Source organism: Leptonotus elevatus, chromosome 2, assembly GCF_054856555.1.
Source record: "Leptonotus elevatus isolate MCC_2025b chromosome 2, RoL_Lele_1.0, whole genome shotgun sequence".
Lineage (NCBI taxonomy): Eukaryota > Metazoa > Chordata > Actinopteri > Syngnathiformes > Syngnathidae > Leptonotus > Leptonotus elevatus.
Window position 1 is genome coordinate 37,686,705 of NC_141240.1, and position 11,881 is coordinate 37,698,585.

General features: G+C 41.3%; 1 protein-coding gene across 4 annotated transcripts in view; it reads left to right on the top strand.

Moving 5' to 3' along the window:
• Window positions 1-2,028: 2,028 nt before the first annotated feature.
• Window positions 2,029-11,881, top strand: part of spen (spen family transcriptional repressor) — a 29,828-nt gene continuing 19,975 nt past the window's right edge. The window contains exons 1-3 of one of the 4 annotated variants that reach the window (XM_086068241.1): window positions 2,029-2,434; window positions 5,240-5,560; window positions 7,658-8,577. In XM_086068241.1, coding sequence (XP_085924367.1) covers window positions 2,352-2,434; window positions 5,240-5,560; window positions 7,658-7,676 — 423 coding nt within the window. In that variant the 5' untranslated portion in view covers window positions 2,029-2,351 and the 3' untranslated portion in view covers window positions 7,677-8,577. Of the gene's footprint in view, window positions 2,435-5,239; window positions 5,561-7,350; window positions 8,730-11,881 lie in introns of those variants that run through there. The other 3 variants (XM_086068238.1, XM_086068239.1, XM_086068240.1) reach the window with 3 other exon arrangements.

Genomic DNA, 11,881 nt, shown 5'->3' on the forward strand with positions numbered 1-11,881 from the left:
TTCTATAATGTACTGTATATCATATTTTATGTGGGCAGGTTGAAGAGGATTAAGATCGGTTTAAAAAGAGCAGCAAAAATGACATGAGGCTGAACATAGATGAAATAATTTGTATTTCTTCTTGTTAATCCATCAGATCATGCTTCTATACTGTACTGTAATTGTTGTCAATAAATGTCTCAACGCGTTACATTGGAAAATGTAGTCACAATGCAATAAACCTGCTGTGCCTAGCTAATTTCACGCTTGACAAAATATTTAGACCCGTGGTCAAAGTGATTGTTTAATAATACAAAGCTCAACATTTAAACATTTTCATGGCAGCCATTTTGGAAACACGTTCTATCCACACCTGCACTAATGACAGAATGGCCGTTGACACACTTCCTGGTACTTCGGGACAACATGACAACCTTGGTTAGGAGAAAATAAGAAGTCGCTGCTGTCACTCGGTAAAAACACTTTATTTCCCATATCTAGCACACCAGCATGGGGAGAAAGGGGGCAAAATGGCTGACGACACCCTTGTATTAAAATCCCACAAAATGGCGCTTGACAAAGAGTACATTGCCTTGCTTCACCACGACCTAAAGATGTCGAGCACTTGAAAAATATTCCGAACATATAATAAATACACACAGGGTATGTATCTTCACGTAGACGTGCTCATTTTTAGTCACGGTCCATTGTCGTGACGCCTCGCAAACCATCCACATTATAGTACATAAAATCCACGTTAGGCGCCCATATTGTGTGTCTTAACCGTTGCCGTTCACGTCACATTAATCCATGAAAGGCTTTTTGTATGAGCCCCGTCATTCCGTGTGGAATCGACAGTGACACACCTCGCCTGACGCTCCCGTTTCCGTGATAATCCAAGTCAATAACTTTTGTTTTGGAAATTGTACTCCCACGGGTTTATAGGATTTTAATTGTATACGGTTCCACCACAGGACGGATTCGGTAGAGCCATGAAAGACGGTCCACGCGTAGCCGAGCACAGTCGGAGACAGAGAGAAATGTGGTTATTAAAAAAAAATGTCTGATGACTGCTTGTTTTGTGCGTCGTTGTCTCCGTCAAGGCATAACGGTAGTTCTACCCTCCTCTGATTGGCTGACCGCGCGCACGCGCAGATGGCGTTTACTGACCGCCTGGTTACATTTTCTGCTGTCCTGCCTTGATACTGATGCTTAAAATAGTAACACAACACCGTTGGATGAAACACAGGCGTTTATTTAATTTTAATTTTAATTTTATTTTTAATAATTTTAATTTACATGTTAATAAACATTGCGCCACACGAGTATTGACGTATTGCAATATAGACAAAAACAAAACAAAAAAAAACCAAATACACAGTACATGTCGAGCATACACATGCGTTCAGAAGTCCTGTAATGCGAACAAAGATTGAGAGCATATGAAAGAACATTTATCTTCTATTAGCGCTTATCAGTACAGATCTTGCCACCTTTGCACTATGCGCACGGGCTTTGATTGCTTGTTACTTATTAGCTATAAACTGAGCTCAGCGCGGGTTAAAGTGAAAACTCGAGCAGCAAAAGACAGACACGGATACAATCACAAAATGCTGATGACGACATCGCCGCTGGTTTCTTTCTTTAACGCGAGATAGCTCTGAGCGTTCAAAAGCGTTCATTGTCTTTTCTTTCAGTAATATTTAATTTAAAAATGACCCGCAGTGGTGTATTGATCCAATTATGTTGCAGTACTGTTCATGATTATTGGTATATTTTTTTTTATACACGCTTTAGACCACAAGATAATTTGTATGTGTTATCGTGCAAAGGCGTTTTGAATGGTTATATCCCTTTGCTGCTGAAATGATGGGATCTTCCTAGAAGTAGCATTTACTCAAGCAGCAGCATCAGGAGTGGCGGCTGATTTTACGCATGCGCACTCGCGTGTGATCTCATTGGTTGAAAGAGTGGGGGGGGGAGTAGTTCTCACACGCACGCACACACAAAGCCACGCCTGCGCGGTGCGCCTCTCGATACAAACCCAAGTTTGCGCCGTATCTTTTTAGGAAGCCCCATGCTTATTTCTCTCGCCATTCAAAGGTCGCGTGGTGCCAGGGACGCGCCTTCCCACGTCCTCCTCCTCCTCCCCCTCCTCCTCCTCGTCACAGCAGCGCGTGCACGAGGTGCAAGGTCGCGAATTAAACAGTGCAGTGCCATAAGAGAGCGTGCAAGGCAGAGGACAGCAACCCAAATGCTCCCCATTGGGGCACAACGAGTAGTGAGCGGCATTGACATTGCACATCTCTTCTCCTGTTTACTGACATAGCAAAATAGATCTGTATGGTCGCGCAGCAGCAGCAGCGCGCAGCATGGTTCGGGAAACCAGACATTTATGGGTGGGAAATTTACCCGAAAATGTGCGAGAGGAGAAAATCATCGAGCACTTTAAGCGGTGAGTAGAACGAAAGTGTTTTTTTCCCCCCCTTTCCTTCTCGCATCTGTGCTGTCAGCTCCCCATCCTGATCGGCATCATCGCCGTCATCATGTTGCACACACTTGTTTCCATGTGCATGTCGACAGTCCCACCATTTTCCTGCACCTGCCCACCTGTCTAAAACGCTGCAAAACAACTTCCTTGTACGAACGTTGCACTTGCTGTAAAATTGAACCGTCCCTGGAAAAAAAAAAATCGTCATTCAGTGGTTGAATTGTGTGCATCGGGATCTGGTGTCGGCTGTGTGCAAGATTTTAAACACAATCAACACAGATCGGTGATGTGTGGCAGACGTACGTCGCGCAGCTGCAGTGCAATTGTGTGTCTGATTTTCTTGCAAGCTGGATGTGATTGCACTGCAGTAAGAAGGCGCTGAGAATCCCGAACGCACACACGCTCGGTATATCATCGTGCCTTTTGTTGCCGGTGTCCATTTTGGTGCAATTCATTCATTTTATGAATACATCACCTGGAAATATGAATTGGAAATATGCGCTTGTTCCCAAGCTGTCAAGGAAATCACAGACCGCCTCGCAGCTGCGTCCATTTGTGCCCCCCCCCCCCCCAAACGGCAGACTGCTCAAAACCAAAGCATCTGCGTCTACGTTTCTCAGTCCGTCGAAGGCGTCGCCACATCAGTAAAATAACGCACGCCTCATAAATGCACAATGCGTCCTTCTCCGCAAGCAATAAATGCAAGCCTTTACGAGCGTGCGTGTGACAGGCGCGATGATGTGCGTCGTGCTCGTTGATGCAATGGCGCAGGGGGGAAGCTGCCTCCCTCCACGGCTGCAGAGGTTCAACTCTGAGCGAGCCGAGGAAGGCAGCGTGCGCGCAGGTGAGTGTGTGCGCGCGTGAGAGAGATGTGATGGGATGGGAGAAGGCAGAATGAGTGAGCAAGTGTATAAAATGGCGTCGGAAGCTGTGCGTTGTAGGGGGGACCTGCACATCCCACATTTTTTTTGTGCAATACTAGTCTTGATGGTAGTGTAAGTGTAATCTTTGAAGTCATGTATATTGACCGATTTTTAAAATATTTTTTTGTGGTCGTAATTATGACTCATTGTGTCACATTGAATTTGTAGAGGCATTCTTCACAATGCTGGCCACGTTTGAATTTCTGATTGTCTTGATTTGAGATTATTATTATTATTATTATTTTTGTGGTCGTAATTATGACTCATTGTGTCACATTGAATTTGTGGAGGCATTCTCCACAATGCTGGCCACATTTTCATTTTGGGTGGTCCTGGCTTGAATGGATGGTGCACGGTCCAATCTCTCGCCCCCCCCCCCCCCCCCACATCTCTCTCTTCCCCAGAATTCGACTGCATTTTGAAATGCTGCCTTGTGCAGCTGCAGATAATGCACACGCACACACACACACGCACCCCCCCCCCCACACACACACACCAGAAAACGTCATATCAGAATAGCACTTCTGGATAAACAAGTGCTTTACATGGTTAAAAAAAAAAAATCACAAACATCACGTGTTTAAACAAGTTCAACATGGGCTTCCCGTCCTGAAAAAGTCACCAAATTTTGTATTTTACAAATCTTGTTTGGGTGGGGCATGACCCAAAAATTGGTTACATAAGCACACCCCAACAAAGATTTTTTTTTAAAGGGGGGAACTAGGAAATTCTGCCAGTTTCACCAAAAAATTTCAAATTTATGTTAGTGTCATGAATAAAGCCACAAAAAAAACCATTCCTGATAAGCCACAAAAAAGTAATTTATGTTGCTCTGACATAACCATTTTGCCATTTCTACGTGTCCTTCAGAATCTCACCCCAGATAAATGTCTGATTGCTATGACATTTTGCTGCAAGATTTGAAGCAAGTATACTAGAAAGGTGGATGATGCTAAATTGCTAAGAATGTGCATTTTCATGATTACGCAGTGAAGTTGAATGACTTGACATTAAACACAAAACTTTAGTGTTCCTAATCCAGACTGTCGTAGATCGAGGGGCCCCGTAAATCAGACGTATTATAAAGTCATTCCTTAAACGTTCCATATAGCCCCTACTGGCAGAAAAGTATGTACAGGACATGCCTCAACTCAGCTTCCGATGTGCAAATTTTCTTCAGTCTGTACACTCGCATCTTGTCATCCATCCAGCATACTGTACGTCCTGGTATGCTGGTATCCTGCCTACTTTAGCACTCCCAGATGAGGGGAATGTTGGGCCCCGGTCATTGCTACTCACAGTTTTTATTCATTTGTGTATTGGTGTGCGTGACAAAATCCAGAAGATCTCCAGCAGCGTACACCGTTTGTGTCTGCGCCAATAAATACAATGTTAGTTGTTCCATTTACAGCAAATCATTTTTCCTTGCTTGATTTTTTTTTTTTATTGCTTGTATCTTGTGTCAACCCATTGTAATCATCAAATTCCAGTTTATACTGTGGAAGTGCAAAATAATGTGTGTGGTTTTTTTTTAAACGACCCAGACAAATATCACTGCGACCTGCACCTCAACAAAGGGGTTTCTGTAAAGTAGGACAATTTAGGTTGGAATAGTTTGAAGGTCAAAGTATCCCTTGGAAATGCCAAACATGGTTGCATACCATACCAAGCTTTTAAGAATTGTGCAAATTAATGCTGACTATGGCTTTTCCATTCGAGTCCATTCATTCTGACCATGCGTGAGATAATTTCTCAATGTGTGACATCACTTTGAGGGATAGCGTTCTTTGATCTGCTTTGCACGCTGCTCATCAGTTTGTTTTGGCTGTTTTTTTTTCCTTTACAGATATGGACGAGTGGAGAGTGTCAAAGTCCTGCCTAAACGGGGTTCCGAGGGCGGAGTTGCGGCCTTTGTGGATTTTGTGGACATCAAAAGTGCTCAGAAGGCTCACAATGCTATCAACAAGATGGGGGACAGAGACCTGCGCACTGATTACAATGAACCAGGCACCATTCCTAGTGCCGTGAGGGGGCTGGACGATAGTCTGTCTTTAGGCTCTCGAGGCCGGGATGTATCAGGGTTCACGCGGGCGGCAGGGGGGGGCGTGTATGGCACCCCCACGTCGCTCCACAGCAGAGATGGACGCTATGAACGGAGACTAGACGGGTAAGTTGACACAGTTTCTATGACGCAGGGGGAAGCGTGCTTTGTTAGTAAATAGTACACCTTCAAGTGTCTTTCTAGCATATTCATTGGCTCGTTTAGGAGGATCTAATCGTACAGGGATTCGCACTACAGTCAGCTCTCCTGGATGTGTTCTTTAAGGTAGACACTGAAGGCATGCTCACATGAGGCAATTCGTGCCGTGCTTACGCCCACCTATAATCGAGTGTGGTTGGCTATATACACTTCCCCCCCCCCCTCTGGCATGCTTGGTCATATTCATACACATCACCTTGGTCATATTTATGCACTATTTGTGAGGGATAGGGACCAAGCTCTGCTGCGACTATTGAACGAAAACGTAATTAATGTCCCCCCCCCCCACCCCCCCAATAATTTGACTCGCCTATACGGTAACTGTTTATTCTGTAATTACACCACAAATGGTGATCCCAAAAAAAACTGGAAAAACTGGACCCATCCTATGCAGTAAAAAAATCTCCAAACTTTCAGTTAATAACCCATGCTAAAATCTAGGGATTAGGGGTGGGTATATCTGGGTACCTCACGATACGATACGATATGCGATACAAGGCTCACGATAACTATTATCTCACCATATGACGATACCACGATTATCGATATTATGGTCAGGTAATAAATCCACGATAATCTATGATAAAACTACTCAAGACATAAATTGATGTTTTTTCAATGAGAAAATCGTTTTTTTTGTACCATCACTGAAACAAAATATCAAAACTCGTGTCTTCTTCGCAGTGAATACTTACATTTTTTTTAATAAACAAATACAAATGTCTTCTTAACAGAGACCACTTTCTGTGAACAAATTTGTGTCTTTCTTAAACACTAATTTCATGCAACATGTCAGTCAGTTACATAGTGAATTGTTTCATTTTATAAACGGTGACAATTTTTTGTATTACATTGCAAAAGTAAATAAATACAATTACTTAAATATTAATATTCCTCAGAAATTGTGTGCTTCAAAAAGTCAAACCGTAAAATATGTTTTTAAAATGTTACGTATGCAAAACGGAGTCAGTTGCTGGACAGATAATAAATGTCTTACACAAGTAAAAGTAAGCTCATTAGTCTTCTTCGCCTGAAGACTTCTATACATTTCCCCGCCACTCTTATTAGGCGCTCCCCCTAGTGGCCTGCCAAGTAATTGCCCAATAAGTAAAGAACAATGGAGCCTTTATAGTGGCTGTATATTAACTACAAATATCGCAATACTTGCGTAGGTGTATCGATAATCGATCGGGAGACAAAGTATCATGATTTATCGCAATATCGATATATCGTCACATCTCTAATAACACTTATTTACTAATGCACGCACACATTGAGTTCCTCCCCATATTAACTCGGTTCACAAGTATATTATGTTCCCCTTCATCTGACCATTAGCATAGATTTTAAACATAGACAAGCCAAAACATGCCTTGTGAAAATTAAACTGTGCTAAAAAAAAAAAAACTAGCCACCAGAGGGTGATAGAACTGCACAATTAGAAATCAACCTGACTTTTTTAACAGATGTGTTGCTTCTAATATCGTGACATGACTACAACGATATTGTGGCAGAAATGTGTGTGTGTGTGTGTGTATGTGTATATATATATATATATATATATATATATCTTAAAAGTCCATGCTCACTCGGTTACTCACGGACTCATGCATGCGTAATGTACTCACCTTGTCTCACCAGTTTACACGATTTGCGCAATAAAATTAGAAGAAAAAAAGTTAAAAAAAAAACACTTTTTTTGGGGCACAGTCAAATGCGCTCGAATATTATGACCTTTCTTCTGACCAGTTATTTATGCAAAGTGGAATTAAGGACTTCATGCAATCGATAGTCAAGGAAGTTGTAATAATGCTCTGTTGCTATGCTGCAGTGTAGGGGCAGGAGAGGAAGGGGCGATCATGGTTGTGTCTTGCCTAATGTGAGTGTGCACGGTCTACCGTTTCTGGCCGCCAATAAATAGATTTCATTGTAAATAGAAGCTATTTTGTCAGGTGGATACATCATTTGTGGAGGGTAAAGATTGGACATGGTACATTTTCCCAGGATTGCTGAAGATGACTAAAAGCAGGGAGCTAAAGAGAGAGTGGTCCAGCGACTGGGATTCCTCTCCTAATCTGGAGTTACATGGCTGGCCTGGTGGATTATATCACCGTTTGTCCCCCATATAGTCAAACAAACAAGCACACGGTATATAACACAAGACAACATTATTTGGATAAGTCTCATCTTTCATTTATTCACACTGGAGTCATGTGGATAACCTGCCCAGGAAATATATCCCCCCGCTGATGGATTAACACCTAAAGGATATTCTATCCTGCCAAAGGTACAGGTTGCTTTCTTGGCGCCTTTTCATTTCTTTTATTTGGGATTATGTCTGAGATCAGGGCATTACAATTTGAGACCGCAAAAACTGAAGAACCACAAATCACCTAATTGGGTGGGACTTTTTTTTTTTTTTTGTCAAGGACTGAACTGGACAATGTCTGCTGGCTGGAGACTTTTGACCTCCTACTGTTGGAGATAATATGCCTATGGAATACCTACTTTCTCTTGCGTGGAACTATAAGTGCTGGATAAAAGCACAAACAGTCACAATTTTACCTGTATGTGGACTGCATGCGGACTCCAGCATGGACAGACAACACAAGCGAACCTTTTACAATGCATTTTCTCCTCACCTCAAGCAAATGACTGCAAGAAAATGGATTACCATTGATCAGCACCTTACAAATAAGACTGGAATGGATTGAACTGCTCCTTTTGTGGAATTTGCAGGAGCTAACACACAAAGCGACAAGTTTAGATTGGGAAAATCAGTCGTGACATAGTGAAAGATGGACTCTTGGATATTGTATTAATGAAACTCATGCCAGGATGGATATACAGACTCCAGTTGGCTCATACAAGCATTACTATTCCTGATCTTGGGTCCCATTTTGCACTCCAGCTCCTCTAAGGTCCTGAAGATGAGGATTACATTTTTTCACATTAACCGTGTTGCTTCATTTTTTTTACCCCACGCCACCTTCCACTCATCATTTTTGCCCATACAAAGTTCTATCTCCCTCTATTGTATTTGGAATTATAGGTCCAGTGACCACTTTCTCAAAAGGTTGGTATGCCCTGCCCTGCCTGTGTATTTTAGCTGTCCTCGCTAACCCCCGTAGTTTGCACCGCTGACTCTCTGATCTTCACACTAACGGCACTTAGCTGTTGCACTCTATACCTTACCTTACCTTCTATTGTTTTCCCTTCTCCTCATTTTTTCCTTACCTGACCACCATGCTCACATGACATAACTGTAATGCAGTTGTATTGCACGAAAATATATCAAAGTGATTGCTTGTGTAGATCAGCCTTATGTATTTTGCCTTCAAATACTGCTATAGGAAATAATTGCTTATTAGGGTCAAAGAGTCGTCAACTGTACAATAAACGTCTTAAAAGTTGAACATTAAACAACAAAATCAGTCAGTCTTAACTTTAAAGTGAGCGTGATTTCTATTTTATTTATTTTTTAAACATTTATTAGTACTTTAATATCATCTCTTCTTGTGACATTTTTGGGCCAAACTCGAGACATTGAATTGAATACAGCCAAACAACACATTATGGAATTCCTTTTTTTTGTTACATTCCTACTTATTAGTCTTTGGTGCTTGTTTTGAACTGATGCATAAGTCCTGTAAAGTGAAAAATGTTATTTTATTTACATGCCTTATACAGTTCAACAGCACTACACAATTATTTGACAGTTAAAACCATTTGAATGTGAAGTATTTAAGTTCATTTTATTCATTTAGTATGCTATGCCTCGACGGCAAAGGGATATACCCATTGTGTTCTATTGCTATAAAAACATGGAACCCTACCAAAAGAAATATTAGAATCTCTTGTGTCGTCAGGAAAAAAAAGTATATTTCTATCTGTTTCCGTTTTGCAGCAATTAGCATTAGAATTTAAGTTTCATCATTATTCACAAATCTGTTTAAAACGGTGGGCAAAAGGGCTTTTTGCAACATGGCCCTGGTTGATGTCTTATACTCTGCTGCCACTTGCTGGCCATTTGTGTAATAACTACCATTGCTTCAAGCATTATCTTCAGTTAGGAGGCTGCATCAAAGCCTTCTGTATGCTCTAGCATAAAGAAACGCCCCATAAAAACGTATTGATACGCCTTTGGCAGCATGGTAATATTTAAAATAGAACTTATTTACACGTTTTTTTTGAAGCAAATAAGATAATGGGTTTATTATATGTATGAATCACTATAACAACTGTGTAATTAATATACACAAGGCAAAAAAGACGGGAACTGCATAACATCAGGACAAAACAACGGGATTGGCAAAATCCGCCGGGACACGGGACCCAAGGCTTAAAACTTGTGACTGTCCCAGTCAAACCAGGAAGTCTGGTTACCCTAACACACTAGCGCACATTATTCAGCCTGCTGCTCACACTGGCAGTCATCTGAGCACACACTTCCTGCTAGTAATAAACCCCACAATGCTTTACGTTTTAACATGTTACGGTGCCAAATAACACAAAACACTTGGGAACTTAAATAATGACACAAAGCTGTTCTGTAAAGTGTGGCACCCAAAAAAGATGCATTTCTCGGGTCGTAGACATAGCTTGCTATTCCAACTGCATGCTGTAGTGGCACAAATGGGAATGAAGGTGTTCAGTAATTATATAGTGGAGGAGTGCCGGCTCATGCCAAAAAGCCGAAGTGCTTATCTGTGCTTTGTTACAGCCACGGCTAAAAAAAATCCAGACAACTGAAATGGTGAAAGAGTTTAACTCTATATCTCAAAAATTCAGTACTACATTTTATTTGTCTTAGTCTTGACACGTTTTTAACAATTATCTGCAAACATATACTGTATAATGCATGAAAAAAAACAATGGCTTAAATCTCTTTACAGGGTCTTTAATATCTAGTGTACTGCTTCTCAATTATTTTTTCATTTTTAAATGGTTTTAGGGTAATTCTGCTCACGCATACAAAAACATGTCACGATAACCTTGACAGATGCTCCCCATATTTTCTGTTCCTGCCACGTACATATTACAGCTTCTTCCTCTTCTTCTATATCATTTTTTTTTTTATTGAATTGAATTCATTGAATCTCCAGTTAGAAACTGGTGTTTGAGATCAAACAAAAGTTCTCTCTCTCTCTCTCTTTTTTTTCTTCTTCTTAACAATGCATCAAATGTTGCACAATAACTTAAAATGCCACCACGCATGACAAACCTAGACAGGGTGATGAAGGAAAGCAGCACAAACTGCTGTCGTGACTGCTCTGTACTATGTGGCTAAAACCGCAATAGATGACATTAAACAACATCGTCACATTTTCAAAAGAACAGAATGTACACCACAAATCAGCTGTTGAGACTACTCGGCCCTAATTTACTACGATCCCAGCTAGCGGGCACTCAATTGCGTTTTCACGCTACAGATTGTGTGCACCTAAGTGGGTGTATTGCGCGTGATCTTTTACTAAGATCACAAATAGTTGGCAATTGGTAGAGCATGACAAATGCAAAATAGGTTTGCAATAAAATTATTCTAAGTGATATTGCAAGACAAACATTACTGTGATAGAGAAAACTCGCTCTGGTCGCTTTAATTGTTGTGGTGTGCGGAAATGACACAGAGTTGAAGGGAATTTCGTCACATGTCATATAGCATGACTTCTTCTTGTGACTGACTCTAAGTCAACCCTTAGTAATTCAGAAGCTCTCAGTCAAAAACATGGTAAACTGCCAATCAGAAATTTTCTCAGTTTAGGTTGAGACAGAACTGACATTTGTTCAAGCCTCCTTTTCTTCAAAACGCACAGTTGGGATTCAAGTACATGGTTTGAAATACAGTAATTTCTGGACTACAAGCCGCTACTTTCTTCACTTGCATTCGACCCTGCGGCTAATATAAAGGTGCGTCTTATCCGTCAGATCACAATGGGGCGCACTATAAAGGAAGCTCAAGAGCGTCAGGCAGAGCAAAACAAACCAAGTGATCCCAAATACAGTAGGAGAGGCAGAACGAGAGTGAGACCATTTGCACCCTCATTATTGAAAATAAAGTAGCGGGAACCCGGTGCGGTAACATTGAAAACACCTGCGGCTTACACTCGGGTGCGGCTTATATGTGTAGTATTCCCCAAATTTAGCTAGCGTGGCATATAGTCAGGTGCGCCTTGTAATCCCGAAATGACTGTAATTACTTTTTATCTCCTTTCTTTCTGTATGTTA